This window comes from Nycticebus coucang, chromosome 8, assembly GCF_027406575.1.
Source record: "Nycticebus coucang isolate mNycCou1 chromosome 8, mNycCou1.pri, whole genome shotgun sequence".
Taxonomy (NCBI): domain Eukaryota; kingdom Metazoa; phylum Chordata; class Mammalia; order Primates; family Lorisidae; genus Nycticebus; species Nycticebus coucang.
The window spans coordinates 101,674,291-101,691,872 of record NC_069787.1 but is presented as its reverse complement, the minus strand read 5'-3'; the positions used below and the strand labels follow the sequence as shown (position 1 = coordinate 101,691,872).

At 40.8% G+C, this 17,582-nt stretch overlaps 1 protein-coding gene and 2 non-coding genes across 4 annotated transcripts in view; 2 read left to right on the top strand and 1 right to left on the bottom strand.

The window, feature by feature from the left end:
• EPHB1 (EPH receptor B1) overlaps positions 1-11,665 on the bottom strand; it is a 449,583-nt gene extending 437,918 nt beyond the window's left edge. Inside the window, exon 1 of one of the 2 annotated variants that reach the window (XM_053600199.1) lies at positions 11,643-11,665. Coding sequence is in view for 1 of the 2 variants with exons in the window: in XM_053600198.1 (XP_053456173.1) it covers positions 2,437-2,494 (58 nt within the window). In the remaining variant the exon portion in view is untranslated. Of the gene's footprint in view, positions 1-2,436; positions 3,415-11,642 lie in introns of those variants that run through there. The other variant, XM_053600198.1, reaches the window with a different exon arrangement.
• Positions 11,666-13,944: 2,279 nt separating this feature from the next.
• On the top strand, positions 13,945-14,051 carry LOC128592888 (U6 spliceosomal RNA). The gene has a single exon (XR_008382099.1). It is a non-coding gene; the product is annotated as a U6 spliceosomal RNA (small nuclear RNA).
• A 3,146-nt stretch (positions 14,052-17,197) lies between these two features.
• LOC128592961 (U6 spliceosomal RNA) lies at positions 17,198-17,301 on the top strand. The gene has a single exon (XR_008382164.1). It is a non-coding gene; the product is annotated as a U6 spliceosomal RNA (small nuclear RNA).
• Positions 17,302-17,582: the final 281 nt, after the last annotated feature.

Sequence of the window (17,582 nt, the reverse complement as noted above, 5' to 3'; positions counted from 1 at the left end):
GCCCTGAGTGTAAGGCCAGACTGAAATTCCAGCGGAGACTTGGGGGGTGGAAAAGCAGACAGACACACACACGTAGCTCAAATGAGCAAGGAGAGACGCCCTCTCCCTGGTCACAGCAGACTTTGGGAGAGATCTTCTGTCTGTGGAGGCAACTCATTGATCCACTTTTCTGATAATTATTCCTCACTCATCACAAACCAAGACGCTGGCCCCCACCCAGCCAAGCGGGCGGGAAGGCAGCCCGTGTGGAGAGTAGAAAATGAACCTTCCTGTGTCCGTTCTAGGAGAGAAGGGAGTGAATGGTGTGGTGTGTACTAATCCCTGCGCACTGAGCAGGGGCTGCTTCAATATTCTGCTGAATGTGGTGTTTCTTTTAACCCTTGCTGGAGAGAGTGTAAACCCCAGAGTTAGGCTCCTTCCTGTCAGGCCACTGGCAAAGTTTCCCTCGCTGGACCAAAAGAAACCCCACATCCTGGATGGGTGGCTCTGGAAAAGCTGGGTGCCAGTACAATCGCGGTGGTGCGGGCCAAGCAGACGAGGATCTCTGACGAGTCAAGAAGAGGGATCTAAGGAGGCAGCCTACCACGTCCTGATGCCTTGTGTTTTCCTACACATTTGATTTCCAAACTATTGGCTTGCCTGCGTGGAGAAGACGAAGGACCATTGATGGGAACTCAATGCCAAGACCAGCCTTCCCAACGTAAGCCCCCGTCTGCTCTCTGAGACCCAACCACTGACTCTCTGGAGACGCAAAGAGCAGCGAGTGGACCCAGCCTCAGACCAGCATGACCTCGCCAGCGCTCCCTCCAGTCTCCAATCGCCCTTTGCAAATGCTCTCACCTGGGCTTTCTTGCAGAGTTTGGGGATGTATATTCCCTTGAATTTCCTATTACAACTGTTCCCGCAAGTGTCTCTAATAAGTCAAACACAAGTATCCCCATGCCGCGCTCCACTCGGCTCCCGTCCCATGCGCGTTCCAAAAAAAAAATCCCTTCCCTACAAAGATCAGCACCAAATGGGCAGCAGGGCCGAGGACAGACAAAACCTCACCTCCGGGAAAGCAAGCGAGAGCTTCCTAGGCGTCAATCGCCGCTCCCCCGCGCCGCCACCAGAACAAACGGGGGATAAGATGGTCTTCGAGAAAAGGCAAGAGAAGCAGCCTGATGGCCTGGAATGCCCCCGGCTTCGCTTAGAGAGGGCCGTGCTTTCCGAAATGGTGGGGGGCTCCACACCACGCTGTTTGGGGGGGTTCCACTGGGCAACTGGTCAGCTTCGAGGGGAACGGGCAGCTCAATGGAGCGAGCTCGCGGTGGGAACGCGGGGCGGGCGCCAGAAGCTGCGTCCTTTCTGCTTCCAGTTGCCAGTGGAGTTCCACCCTAAGCCGGACACCGGCAAGTGGGGCTGGGACTGCGGCAGCACATCCCCCAGAGTTGCTTCCCTCCGGCAACTCTAACTCCTCTCCCCAGCCGAGCTGTGCTGGGGAGGTGGCCGTGGCCGCCGCCAGGCAGAGAAGGATGGGGGCGGGGGGAGGGGGCGGGAGGCGGGGAGCCGGGCCGGGATTTCCCACGGGGATTCGCGGGCGCAACTGAGCGCCCAGGCTCCCTGCGGCGCCAGGCACGGTTTCCGCGGAGCGCGCTTTCCCGGCCACCAGCCGGAGGCACAGCGAAGACAGAGCTAGCCGAGTGCTCCTGCCAGTCAGCTCCGGGCTACCGAGTCTCCTCTCTGGAGCGGTGGGGAGGCAGAGCGACAAGTACCACTCACCCCATGCCACCCTGTTCCCAGGCTGAAGGTGTCGTAAGAGACCCTGGAAAGGGGCAGTCCTGCAGGCTCCCGGACCTCCAGACTGTTCCCCGAACTCGGCCCCTCTCCTTCGGTGGCCACTTGCGGAGTGCCAGGGCAGAGCATCTCCAGCCCCGACGCACAGCACCTGCCCACGCGCCCAGGGAGGAGAGTCGGTGGGCTGCGAGCTGGGGAAAGGGAGGTGGCGCGCGACTGCTCTTTAGTGCATCGGTGCCTGGGATAGGAAGGGAGTGGAGCGGCGTCCACACTCCAGGAAACGGATGGCCCAAGGCGCCCCTTCCTCCTGGTCGCCCAGCTCTGCCCAGAGCTAGGCAGCCTGCTCCGCAATGCAGCGGGCTCCGCGCTCCTGGAGCAGAGGCGGCGGGGAACGCACACTGCCAAAGAGTGCCGGGGTGCTGGAGCCGGGGTACTCTGCGAGCCAGTTTGGGGCGCTAAAAGCCAGCCGTGGGCGCGCCGGTGGGTGCCGCCCTAGCCCCGCGCTCGCCCGCGACGGAGGCTCCTAGACCGCCTTGCCCTGGGGTCCCGGGATGCTTTCTATCTGAAGCAGCCAAAAGAGAAACCCCACAAGCCATGAAGCACAGCGGCCCAGAGGCTGCAGCCACCAGCCGCCAACTTGTTCCGCAGAGGGTACGTTACCTTCCATCGCAGCCACTGCGGATGCCAGGAGGAGCAGCAGCAGGCAATCCAGGGCCATCGCCAGCCGGCGGCCCCCAAGCCGAGCCCGAGCCGAGGTGGCCGCGCGGGGAAGGCGCCGCGTCCCGGGGTGCCGCTGCGCTCCCCGCGGGTGGCTTTTCTGTATCCTTTCGCGCTCTTGCGGGGACCCGGCTCCCCGAAGCGCTGCGTGGGCGTGGGCGGGAGTGTGCGCGTTTGGGGAGGTGCGGGCGCGCGTGGGTGTGGGTGTGCATGTGTGTGTGTGTGTTTATGGGAGAGGTGGGTGTGTGCGTGCGTGTGTGTAAGAGAGAGACAGAGAGAGGGCGAGGGAGAGCGAGCCTGAGAGAGCGCGCGAGCGTGTGCGTCCTGGTGTCACATTGCGAGCTACAGCGCAGCCTACGAGAGGACCGAGCCGGCCAGACTGACGGGGGAGGGAGCGGGATCCCCCACCATCAGCTCTCTCCCCACCCCTAACACCTCCTGTCCAATCAAGGAATCAACCCTGCAAAATTCCCCTGTCCAATCAGGCTCGAGCACCTCCTTACGCGAGCATTGTTAGTTTAAGAAAAACTTTTGCTTGCAAGGCTGTGCGGGAGGGCTCGGAAGGCGCTAGGAGAGGTGTGGGCTCCCCCTCGTGGTGCTCTCGGAGAACCGCAGCAACCCTCCTCAGCTCCCCCTGGCCCCCGTCAGGGCGCCCAGGGAAGGAGCTGGTTGAGGCTTCTTACCCTTACAGCCCACCCAGGACCGCATGAGCTTTAAATAATCAAATTTGTCTTATTTCATTTTCGCAGCGACAAGCGTACCCTGACTACTGTATTTAGTGCAGCGTCCTTGGCACATCCCAGGTCACTTCACCTTCTAGCATGGAGTGGTCTTTACCAATCCACTTTGTTTATTGTAGGTCTCCTCTTATTAAAATGGACTCTCCATTCTTGGGATTCTTGTCTATTTTTGTCACTACAGAATCCCCAGTGTCCAAAATGGTGCCTGGCTCACGAAGGGTGAGAGCATATATCTGTGGAATGAACAATGCTGTCCAGAGAATCTGCAGGCTGCTGCCCACAGGGTATGGCCGTGCTTCCTGTCCCAACTCCTCGCTGCTCTTTTCCTGCATAAGCCTCTAACTGCCACTGTTGGTCACTTGCAGTGCACTCTGTGAACTTGAACAGAGTGGGCCTGGCCCCAGATGTCCTCAGGCGGGAGAGACTAGGAATCACAAGTCAGCTGTAAAACAGCAGGAAGGCAGTGTGGATGGCCCAGGGCTGGGCAAGGAGAGGTGTGCAGAGCAGGGCACGGATACTGCGGCTGGGCCTTGGGTGTGTGTTGGAAGGACATGTTTAGGCGGCAACAGGGGAACAGGGCCTTGGAGTTAGGAGCAATTCTTCCACCTCAGCTCTGACAGTGCCACTTTCTCTTCCTCTTTCTGGAGATGGCCAGAGGGTTCCAGATCAGAACCCTACCTTGAAGTTGTCACATGTTATGCTGGAGAGGTGCCCTTCCCTCCTCTCCACTCTTCTATAGACCTGATGATGGTCTGACCCTGCAGGGTCAGGGAGGACCATTAGGTCACTCACACCAGGGTGGTCACACACTTGCCTACCTATTCAACAAATATTTTCTGAGTTCCTGTAGTACACCAGGTGGGCCCTGGTCTAGGCTGTGGAAACACAGTCGACATAGCCCTATTCGGAAGGCACTTACCCTGTGCTGGAGGGATGGCAATAAAAAAAATAGGCAAGGGCATGTAAGGTGGTGAGTAAAACTCTGGAGTATAGCAGGGGAGCAGTTAAACGGTGATGAGGTGGTTAAACACAATGGCTATAACTCCTGTGTATTAAGCACCATCTGCATGCAAGCACTGTGCTGGATATGTACTTGCAAAATGAGTGGAACTGAATTTCCTGCCCTCCATTTCTACCCAAATCCCACCTTTCCCAGGAAGCCTTCTTTGCTGTCCCTCTCACCCATGTCCTCATGTTAGATTTCTGTGTGGGTGTAGCCAGAGACCCTTCCAGACTGAGCAAAATAAATAAAATAGATCTGACCATTATCCAGCTACAAAGCATCACACCTGGGAAGGCCTTCAGGGCCCACCAAACAGATTCCAGGGAGAATGAAGAATTCTGCTAGGGTCTTTCAGCCTGTGCCAGGATAATTACAGGAGAATCACTAGCTAGGCCCTCTAAATTTTAAATGCGTATGGATCCCTAGGCCTCGTTTATAAAGATTTAAAATCAGTGGGGATGAGATAGGCCCATGACTGTGATTTTTTCACACCCTCCTCCCCAGTTGATTCTGCTGTTCAATGAGGCTTGGAAGCTAGTTTTAAACCAAGCTGTTCTTGGTCCAGGGGTTTAAAACTGTACTGAAGCCTTCTCAGGTGGAGAAATACAGAGGTGAACAAGGGGTGGGGCTTCAGACCTCGCTTCTATTCCAACAACTTTTGCTCTTTTGTTTTTCTGGGCGTCTATGTCAGGTTTTATTTGAAGGAAGTGTTCTGCACCAGGAAGAGGAGAGAGGAGAAAAGCAGGAAGGATTCCAGGAGAGGGCTAGGGGTCGGGTAGGAACATCAATGCGGAACGCCGTGAAAGAAGCAGCCCTGATGTCTTTTAAAACATGCCAATGGCTTAGGTAAGAACGTCAGTTTGGGACTGTTTGTTAATTTCTGCAATAATTCAAGGGATTGACTTTTCTCGAGCAAGTTAAATATTAATTTAGCTGTGCAGCAGATTGATTTTTCTCTTGCAGTGGGTTATAATTTGTAAATAGCCCTGAAAGCACCAATGGTTTGGGACTCCAAGCCTGGGTGCCTGTTTTCCCTACAGCATCTCCTCAACTATTTTTTCTCTCTCCGGATGTCAAATGCTCACTTGTTTTCTTGATTAATCACTCAGCTGTTTGATATCAGTAACTCACTCCTTCAAAGCAACAGATGCTTGCTGCCAAGCCCAGCAGCTGAGGGCTCCCAGGCACCCAAGGGTGACTGCACCCTTTTGCTAAGACTCAGATGCCCATCTGACGGTTTGGGGGCAGCCAACCAGTTCACTCCCTGCCTCTAAACAGTTTTGCCTCTACATGGTTGGAAGGCATTTCTAGTGAAGGCAGTTGCACAACTTCCCTTGGTAATTCCGCCTATTGTAAAGTCACCCTGCTAGAAGGTTTCTGGCCACCTCTAACCTGCATCCCTTTTGTTATATTTAACCCTGTTTTCTTCATTCTACTTAGTGGCAGAGGGAGTAGACAAATAATAACCAGCCTGAAGATGATAATAAACATGGCTTGTACATGAGAAGATATTGTTGCCTCATCCCATCCTTTCCTTTATAAGTATTACTTTATTACAACATAAAAGGTTTAATTACATACCCTATGGCCCAGGCTACCTTTAATTAGCTTCTTGTGCTGCAAGACACGTTTTCAACTCTTTTTTGAGAGGCAGATGGATCTTTTAAGATTCACTTAAAACACTTTAATATGGATAATAGGCAAATAATAAAAAGCTTCCTCTCCATCTTTTGTTCATTCTTTCAATATTTATTCAGCAGCAAGTCTGCACCAGTTGGCTGCAAAATGCTGAGGACCCAGCGATGCCAGGAACCCAGCCCTCTTTTTAAGGATCTCATGTTCTCCCCAGGAAGACAGGCAAACAACTGAACGACATTGTGGGACTTTCCTTCCAAAATGGCCTCTGGCTAGTGGCTTCCAGCAAGCCTCTTCTTGCTTCTCAGGAAAATACCTCAGCAAATCCAGACAAATATGAAGACTTACATAACCAGGTGAACAAACACTGATGGACAACCTAATGCCAGGACGTGGAAGAAACTGACAATACTTATAAGGCAAATGAAGCGGGATTAAGAAAAATCTGTCAAGCACATGTATGACATATGCCAAGTTATCCTCTCTAAAGAGAAACTGCTTTACAGAAATAGATAAGGAGGGATGTTTTAATTCCCTCTTAGCCAATACCTGGCTCAGACACCCGGGATCTTGACAAACCAGGGAATGCAGTAAATAATCATCACCACCATTGTTGGTTCAGCATCAAACCAAAGAATAGCTCCCTTGTCATCCTCCTCCCTTCCCCAGCATCATCTCTCATACCCAGGAACTGCTTTAAAAGGAGAGGAACAACTGGGTAGATAGATGGGATGGTGAAAACACAATGCATTCTGCAGATATGAAAGTGTGTGCCTGGAACAGTCGCAGGAATAACTGTGAAGACAGCGCATCATGCTGACTAAAATTTTTCCTATGACGTAGCAGGTCCAGCCCCAGATAACTGGGATGGTGGTTGCAGAAAGATGCTACCTCAGTGCAGCAGGCATACACTAGAGGAAGCCTTCTGGCAACTGGCAATGAACATTACTGTAGGTTTATACAGACAGATGGAGGATCCAAGGCCAATACACTCAGCCTGCCTACCAAACTACATTGGGAACTGACAAGTTTCTCCCTTCTTACAGAGGAGAAACGAGCAGCCAGGACAGCCTGGAGGCCTCTTGAAGCACTGAAAGCAGCACCTTTGTGACACAGCTGAGGAACATTGCTTTGAAAATGGGGCTCTGCAGAATCCAAAGACTTTTTCAAGAAACTTCTCAGTATGAAAAAGGAATAAACTTATGAGAAAATGGGTTTAAAAGACATCAGAATGAGAGAAGAGAGGAAGAGAAAGAGATAAGAGAAGGAAAAAAATGCTGAGTCAGAATTCACCTGCACATTGGGATGGCTGAGAGGAGCAGATCTGTTGCTGCTGCACGTTGAGTAGAAGATAGAGAAACAGAAGCTTTGCAAAAGGCATACACGGGGCACAGAGAGGAAAAATGGCAAGAGAGAACACAGACCATACGGAAGACAGAGAATCGAGAACCTGCATGTACAAAGCTGTGCTAGTCACTCGCAAGGTGCTAGAGACCCAAAGAGTCTTCAAAAGAGGTCCAGGAAGTTCTCGAATACAGACCAATACAAATGCTGTGAAAGTTGAAAGTAACGACAAAGATCTGAGCGAATAACACTCTTCTTGTCTGAATAAAGACCTAATAGCCTCAATCTAGCAATGTTTTTGAACTATACAGATATTTTAATGAAATCTTACATTTATCTATGAGCACAAATAGACACATATGGACACAGAAAAACAGGTTATGTACAGTGGACTACATACCATTATGTTCAGAACACTAAATTCCACAAGAAAACAGGGCAAGAGCTATAGAGTTTGTTGGCGGGGGGGGGGTGGTATTTTGTTTTGTTTAGTTTTATTTAGCAGGAGAGTTTTTATTTTGTTTGTTTGTTTGTTTTTTGCAGTTTTTGGCCAGGGCTGAGTTTGAACCCACCACCTTCGGCATATGGGCTCTGCGCACTACTCCTTTGAGCCACAGGAGCCACCCAACAAGAGAGTTTTAAGAGGAAAAATTTATGACACAAAGTCCTGCGAGTTGAATGCAATGAACATTTTCAGGACTCAGAAAATTTGCAAGTTTATAAAAAAAGTTACTTAAGAGATGCGAAAGATAGAAAGTTTGATGTTACACAATAAAATCAATTAAAACAGAAGTTAAATATTCGGAAACTGCTTTTAATATTTTTTATTTATTTTACATAGCTGTAACTTTGTACCCTTTGACCTACACTTACGATTTTTCTACCCCCCACCTTGGTTGTCCCTACTCTCACAGATCTACTCTCTGTGTCTAAGTTTTTTACTTTATTTTGATAGATTCCATGAGAGAACGTGAAGTATTTTTCTTTCTGTGTCTGACTTATTTCACTTAAGATAATATCCTCTAGGTCGGTGTTTCTCCACCTTCCTAATGCCGCAGTCCTTTAATACAGTCCTGTGGTCTTGACCCACAGTTTGAGAACCGCTGCTCTAGGTTCATCCATGCTGTTGCATATGGCTGGGTCTTTTTCAAGGTTAAACAATATTTCACTGTATGTGTGTGTTTCACACCTTCTTTATCCACTAATCCATTGATGGACACTTAGGTTGTTTCCTTATCTTGGCTATTATGAGTGATACTACAATGAACATCAATGTGTGGATATCTCTACAAGGTGCTGATTTCATTTATTTTTAATATAAACTCAGAAAAGGGGGTCCTGTTCCACAGTAGTTTTATTTTTAATTTTTTGAGTAAGCTCCATTGTGTTTTCCATAACGGCTGCACCAATTTACATTGCTTCCCACAGTGTACCAGGGTCCATTTTTTCTATACCCTCACTAACACTTTCTCTTGTCATTTTGATAATAGCTATATTAACAGTGTGACATGATATCTCATTGTGATTTCACTTTACATTTCCCTGATGATTAATTGTGTACCTTTTCATATACATAATAGCCATTTTTATGTCTCCTTTGGATAACTGTTCACGTTGTTCTCCCATTTTTGACAGATTATCATTTTATTTTTGGCTATTGAGATGTGTTAGCACTTTTCATGTCCCCTTATCAGACATGTGGTTCATGAATATTTTCTCCCAATCTATAGGCTGCCTAATATTTTGTTGTTTGTTTCCTTTGCTGTGCAAAACCTTTTTAGTTTGATGTAACCCCATTGGTTTATATTTTCTTTTGTTGCCTGAGCTTTTGATATGATATTCAAAAGATCACTGGCTAGGCTAATGTCAAGGAGCTTTTCCCCTATACATTTTTCTAGTAACTTCATATTTTCAGATATTATGTTTCAGCCTTTCATCCATTTTGAGTTTATTTTTATGTTTATGTTTATTTGATGTAAGATAGAGGTTTGAATTAATTTATTTGCATGTAAATATACAATTTCCCAGCACCATTGGTTGAAGAGACTATCCTTTTTTCCCTTGTATCTTCTTGGTGCCTGTGTCAAAAATTAGATGACTGTGCATGCTTAGGTTTATTCTAGGCTCTCTGTTCTGTTCCATTGGTCTATGTATCTGTTTTTGTGCTAGCACCATGTTGTTTTGATTACTATAGCTTTGTAATATAATTTGAAATCAACAAATGCAGTGCTTCTTTTTCCTCCTTAAGATTGCTTTGGATGTTTGAGATCATTTGTGCTTCTATCTGAATCTTAGAATTGTTTTTCCTATTTCTGAGGTAAATTCTGTTGGACATTTAATAGAAAGTGTGCTGAATATGTATTTTACTTTGAGAGGTATAGACATTTTAACAACAGTAATTCTTTCAATGCACGAACATAAGATATTTTAGCATTTATCTGCATCTTTTTTAGTTTTTCTCATTGATATTTTATAGCTTTCAGTGTATATAAATCTTTGACCTTCTCAGTTAAATTTATTCCTTAGTATTTTATTATTTTTGATGGTATTAAAAATGGGATGTTTAAATTTCTTTTCCAGATGGGTTGTTATTAATATAAAGATATGCAACTGATTTTTATTTGTATATGTTGATTTTTTATCTTTTTAAATTTTTATTTAAATAAAATGTAAAAATTAGCCTAAATAAAGAAGATACATATTCTGTATTATAATATGATATAGATATTTATAATATATAATGCAATTTAGCAAATATAAAATTCTATTTGCTAAAATTTAGATTTAATCATTCAAATTACAATAACTAAGACCAAAGAGAATAGGAATATGAAGGAAGAGGAAGAGCAAAGCTATCTGAAACTACCTATTTCAGGAGGGAGGGATTCATAAGCTATTTTTTCAGGAGGGATTCATAAGCTATTTTTTCACTTTTGAATCTTACAAATAGTAAAATTGATTTAAAATAGGTAAGCTTGGTCTAAAAAGAGTTGTAAAAACTTAAAAGTTTAAAAAAGTATATGTAGTCTCAAAAATACTGGAGAAGATAAAAATAAAATATAATCCCTATGTTTAAAAAAAGAAAATTTGAAAGGAACTTAAGCAGAAGAAAAATTATTATTTAACCTATAAGTTTTTATAAGAATTTACATAAACAACTTCCAATAACGAATATGAATGAATTTAAGCTTGATTAAAAGAGGAATAGTTTTTGGCTAAAAACTAATGTCATTACATATCATACCTAAAACAAAAGGAAAATAATTAAATAGTAAAAGAATAACTTTCTTTTGGGATAATACTGTAGAATAAATAACCAACAAAACTCTTGCTAGAGACATCTAGGGAAACTCAATAATGTGTAAATAATTTCTTGTGAGTATGTTGCAGAGCCCATAAAAGAAATAAATTCAAGAGCATAGAAGTAAAGAAGTGGTAAAAGCCAGAATGACAAAAATGGAAGCTTACAGTATAGTATGGGTAGGGATTGATTTCTGATCTGGGAAGTATAGCTGCTGGAATTTTAGTATGTACACAGAGCGGATGCAGGCTTCAAGTGAATATAAGGCAAAAAGTTAGAACTAAGATTACTGCAAGCTAATACACTCCTTTTGGAAAGTAGTTTGGAGAACACTCAGGGATCTAAAAGTAGACCTACCGTTCGACTCTGCAATTCCTCTACTTGGCGTATCCAAAAGACCAAAAAACACTTTACAACAAAGATATTTGCACCAGATTGTTCATTGCAGCTCAATTTACAATTGCCAAGTCATGGAAGAAGCCCAAGTGCCCATCAACCCATGAATGGATTAATAAGTTGTGGTATACGTACACCATGGAATATTATGCAGACTTAGAAAAGATGGAGACTTTACCTCTTTTATGTTTACATGGATGAAGCTGGAACATATTCTTCTTAGTAAAGTATCTCAAGAATGGAAGGAGAATTATCCAATGTACTCGGTACTATTATGAAACCAGTTTATAATCACTCATACTTTCATAAGAAAGATAAATCACAACTATAACCCAAGATGAAGAAGGGAGGAGAAGAGGGATCAGAGGGAAGGGGGGAGATTTGATGGAAGGAGGGTAAACAGTGGGACCATTCCTATGGTTCATATTGCAGGGTACATGTCCAATCTATTAAGTATAAAGTATAAATGTCTTAACACAATAATTAATTAAATGAAATGAAGGCTATATTAACTAGTTTGATGTAAGCATTCCTAATTGCATATAAAATCAGCACATTGTACCCCATAAAGGCATCAATGTATACATGACCTATGTGTTTATGACTTAAGAAAAAACTTTTTTAAAAGACTACTGCATACATCTGAGGCTTTAAATGGCAACACCTTTATTGAAAGAATGGACTAAGCAAAAAGTTACTCACTGTCTCAGAGGAGAACAACGAAGCTTACCTTTCTTGGCCTGGGCTCATGATATGAAAGAAAATAATCTCCCCTCAGAATTCTTATCTTAGATCTTCATTCACATGGATTTAGAGTACAGATTTACTCTACTTGTATGATCTCATATCTTCCTCATTAAGAAGTCAACTGAAAAAAAAATTTTCATATGAATACATAATAGCCCTGGAACATTAAGTGGAAGAAAATGCAAAAAGCACACACTCTCTACACAATTTCCACAGGTTAAGCTCTAACAAATATAAAGTCACAAAACAAAATCATAGAACACATGACTAAATCTATTATGGAAAAATCCACTAGATAAATAAGATTAGACCCCTATTATAATACTCTGTAAGAAATATTTTTAAATATTAATATTTAAAATAATAACAGATACTATAAAAATCTGTAGATTTTAGAGAGATCCACGTAGAATAGGAAAAGTTTTAAACAGACATCAAAATTAAAAACTAAATGGATAGGTTTAAGTGACTAAGGAGTGAAAGAGAGGCTTACTGAACTTTCAGTTAAATTTGAAAAATTAACTATAACGCAGCATAGAAAAGCAAAGAGATGTGAAATATTAAAGGAGGTTAAGAAATATGTGTGATGCAAAGACAAGGCTTTCATAACTTTTTAAATACTTAAGAGAAAATAATAAAAGGAATGAGGCAAGAACTAGTCAAAGAGACAATGGAAGATAAATTTCTAGAACTACTGAAGAAATTAATTATTCAGATCCAGGAAGCAAAGATTTCGGAAGTCCTAAGAAAATAAACAACAAATATCCTTGACCAATTTTTTATTACAAATTGTAATAAAACTTCAGGACACCAAAGACAGAAAGGAAAAATCTTAAAAGCTATCAGAGAGAAATGACAAGTAACTTGCAATAGATGACAATTAGGCATCTCAGCCACAAACTGTACGTACAGAAAGAAAATAAAATTATATGTTAAGTTCTAAAATTATATATAACTTAAAATGTTATATCCAGCTACATTTTTATATAGAACTGAGACCAAAAATAAAAAGACATCTTCAAACAAGACCAAAGGAATTTATCACCAGGACATTATTTCTAGGAGATCTACTGAAGGAACTATTTCAGGAATCAGGAAAATAAAATCAGAAGAGCAAAGTAAGAGAAAAGAAATAAGTACAAGTAAAAGCATGGCAAAAATGTTAAGGTTTAGAAAGACAAGGTAATACTAATATACTGAATAAGAACAGCGTTAAAGACGGTAGTTAAAAATGTAAACGTTTTCTAAAATCCTGTTGCTATTCTGAAAGCAAGCAGAAACATTGAATAATTTTAGATGTTATCAAGCCAATTATGCTTTAAAATGTCAAGGGTGACCATTTCCAGATAAACAATGAAAAAAAAAAAAAAGAGGAATAATGAAAATTAATCAATACAATACAAAGTAGAAAAGAAAAAAGAGTATAGTATAAGTAAAGCACAAAATAAGATAAAGGAAATAAATTCAAGTATACAAACAACCAGGATAAACATAAATAAAATAAATTAATTATTGAAAAGACAAATATCAGATTGGTTAAGAAAAATACCCAATTATATACTGTTAGAAGAAATATGCCCCAAAACATAGTGACTCACACATCTCCAAAGTAAATGGGGAAAAAAAAATACACCAGGTAAAAATTATTTTTTAAGAACTGGTATAGCTAGATTAATACCAAACATAATAAAAATTAAGGAAAGAGCATTATTAGTAATAAAGAAGTCTCAATAATAATAAAAGGAATAATTCTTTGAGAAAGACACTATGAATTCTGAATTTTTATGTACCTAAGGCACAGCCTCAATTATATTCAGGGAAAAAATGCAGAATTCAAGGACAAATTGACAATTCTATCATCAGAGACAGAAATTTTTAACATACCTCATTTTGTTATTAATAGATTAGGCAGATGAAAAAGACTAAGTAAATGGAAGATTGGAAAGTATAACTACCCAGCTTAATTTAGTAGGTGTATGAGTAGGGAACCCTATCCAATCACTAGCAATTATAAATTATTCTCAAGTTCATGTACAACAATTGCAAAAACTGACTACTTATCAGACCATAAACCAAAGCTCAACAAAGACCCTTAATTTGTCATATAAGTCACATTCTCTGACCTCAATTAGAGGTCAATTAGAAATCAACAAAAGAAACTTTGAAACACACTTTAAATAGCATTTAAATATGGAATCATGATGACAACTTAAAAAATTTTTAAATTGGATGGTAATTATAACACTACCTTTCAAAACTTTGGCATGCATGTAAAGTGGTATCTAGCGCTCAGCTCAGCAGCACATATACTAAAAGTGGAATGATACAGAGAAGATTAGCATGGCCCCCACACAAGGATGATACGCAAATTCATGAAGAGTTCCATATTTTAAAAAATAAAGTCATATCGAAAGAAAAATATATCTTAAATTGGAATATTAGAGTAAAATATTAGAATAGAAGAAAGTTGACAAGTTAAGCAATTAACTCAACAGCCTAAAAAAAAGGGCAATAAAACTGAGACTAACTCCAGGGAAAGAAACCAAACACAAGGATAAATACATAAAATTATAGGTATGGAAAATAAAGAAATGATCAATAAGGTCTTCGTATCCCAAAACTCGCTCTCTGAACAAAAGAAACTGGTAATATAGAAAAGAGCTTTTAACAGGATTGGGCTTATTTAAAAGAGGTAAGGTAGGGTATATTATAGGACAAAACAAAACCAGATAGTGTTAGGGATGGGGGCACATGTATAGAGCAAAGCTTTAAAACATTGGAAAATACTGGAAAGTACTTGGATACAATAGAAATGTTTCTCAAAAAGAAAATACAGCATATCAAACTTGATTCATAATAAAAATTAAAATATTTGAGTCTGTTTTTTATCTTAAAAGAATCAAATCAATAATTAAAAATCTACCCACCAAAACAGGAAACAACATTGTCTAAACTTTGGGCCTCTCCTCCAAATACTTAAGGCTGGCTATATTACCCAAACCATATTAAGAATCCGATATAACCTTGCTGGGTGTCTCGGGATTGAAAAAATGGTCTAATTTCAGAGAAATCTATTCATCCCTTTATCTTTTAATAAAAGATAAAGCATATATCAGATGGAGACAGAACATCTCAATAGACACAGACAACATTTGATAAAAATTCAGAGCTTTTTCACAATTTAAAAATATTTAACAAATATTTTTTGTTAAATAGGAAAGGAATAGGAAGGAATTTTTAACAAATAGGAAGGAATTTTCTTATTTTGAGTCACAGTAACTACCAAAACCCCCGGGAAAAAACATTACATTTAATGATGAAACCTCAGAAGTATTCTCTTATTAGACCACAAATCCACAAATCTCCTTGTTTCTATTTAACATTTTACTGCAGGTCCTATCTAGCACTATAAGACGTAAAGAAGAAGTGAAAGCTATAAGGAGAGGAAAGAAAGAAAATGGTGTTAAGTCACACACAGTAAGATTATCTATATAGAAAACCCAAACCACTAGGCCAAACACCAGAGCAAGTTTACTTGTTACAAGTCAAAATATAAAAACATGTTGGTTTCTTAAATATCAACAATAAATAAGATTAATTCATTCTTAATAATACAGCATTTTTAATAACAATAAAAGCTCTAAAGAGTCTTAGAACAGCAAATATCCAATGTACTCAATACTAATATGAAGCCATTGGACGCACTAATACACACCCACACAAGAGAAAAACTCAATTCAAGTTGTGGGGAGGGGAACGAAGAGGGGGGAGAGGGGAGGAGGGAGAGGAATCAGTGTTCTCCCACTTAATAGGCACAATGTGAGGGTATATGGTACACTTCCTGGGTGAAGGACACAACTACAACTTAGGACTTTACCTAACAAATGCAAACATTGTAAACAAATTGTTTGAAACCCTCATATTAATCTGAAATTTAAAAGAAGAATCCTCGAACAAATTAAAAGAAAGCTTTAAAAGTCCTAAATGATAAAGGCTATCCTCACTGGGATTAGGTGATATCTCAAGGTGGTTTTGATTTGCGTTTCTCTGATGATTAGGGACAATGAGCATTTTTTCATGTGTTTATTTTGGCCATTCACAAAGTCCAAAACCTGCAGATGCTAGTGTGGGTATAGAGAGATAAGAACATTTGTACACTGTTAGTGGGATTGCAAACTAACACGGCCTTTTTGGAAAGAAGTATGGAGAACCCCCAAAAAGATAAAAGTAGACCTTCCATTTGATCTTGCAATCCCATTACTAGGTAATGGGAAGAAAAAAATCATTTTATCATAAGGACATCTGACCTCAAATGTTTATAGCAGCTCAATTCATAATCACAAAGATCTGGAAACAACCGAAGTGCCCATCAACCTATGAATGGATTAATAAGCTGTGGTATATATATACCATGAAATACTGTTCAGCCATTAGAAAAGATGGAGACTTTACATCATTTGTTTTTACCTGGATGGAGCTGAATGACATTCTCCTTGGTCAATCTCAAGAATGGAAAAGCAAGCATACCGTGTACTCAATACTAATTTGAAACTAGAAGATGAACAACTACAGGCTCACCTGAGAGGAAAACACAGAAATTCCAGCAGAGGGAGACAGCTCAGTAAGCTCCCACCTAACAGGTACAGTGTAGGGGCATGTGACAAATCTCCTGGGAGAAAGACTCAGCTGTAACTAGGACTTCACCATACAAATGCAAACCATGTAAACTAATCAAAAGTACCCTCCTGTTAATCCAAAATTTCAAAAAGATGAAAATGAAAGACCTGTATAGAAAAATATTATAGAATATTAAATTAAAGTTGTAAATAATTGTGGAGATAGATTATACTTTGGGGTGAGCAATCTCTGCATATCTCCTCAATTTTAACTATAAATTCCATAAAGGTATCCCTCAAAACCCCACAATATTTTGGAAGAAATTGGTAACATGTCCCTAAAATTCTAAAGCAAAGGAAAGAATAACCAAGACAATTTTGAAAACCAACAGAATGTTGGACCTTGTCTTACCAGCTATCAAAACTGCCATAGTTAAAACAATGTGGAATTGACATAAGGATTTAAGACCAGTGTGTATTTGGAAAATCTATGCCAAAGGGGAGAAACATTACAAAGTGGCAAGAAAGGACAAACTAATAAATGTTGCTAAGATAATTTGAAAATTAAATTAGATTTTTTTACCTCACACCAAATATTAAATCCAGGTAGATTAAAAATAAATATTAAAAACTAAACTTGAAGATATTGATGAAGAAAATACAGGAGAATATCCTGATAAAGTAGTGTGTGGGAAAGAGGATTTCATAAAAAGAACAGAAAAATACACCCTGCAAAGGGAAATACAGATACACTTGCCTACATAAAATTAGAAATGTTGGTGCAAAATGACACCATAAACACAGCTAAGACACATCCTAAGAGAAAAATATTTACAACCTAAATCCAAAAGAGGATTAGTACTTAGAATGTATAAAGAACTTCCACAAACCAATATCAAGTAAATGTTTAAAAAGTGCTCAAGTGCTCACTTTGATGGTACATATACTAAAATTGGGACTATGCAGAGATTAGCGTGCTCCCTGCACAAAGATGCCATGCAGATTTGTGAAGCATTTTGCATTTTTAAGCCACACACAAGAAGACAAATATGTATGATTCCACATAGATGAAATATCTAGAGTAGCTAAATTCTTAGAGAAAGCAAGTAGATCAGAGGTTACTGGGGCCTGGAAGAGGAATAGAAGTTACTGCTTCATGAGTACAGAGTTTCTGCTGGGGTGATGAAATGGTGATGGTTGTGCAACATTGTGACTATACTTAATGGCACTGACTTGTACACTTAAAATGAGTAAAATGCAAATTTTGTGTTATATATATTTGACCACAAAAAAGTATCCACTATTAG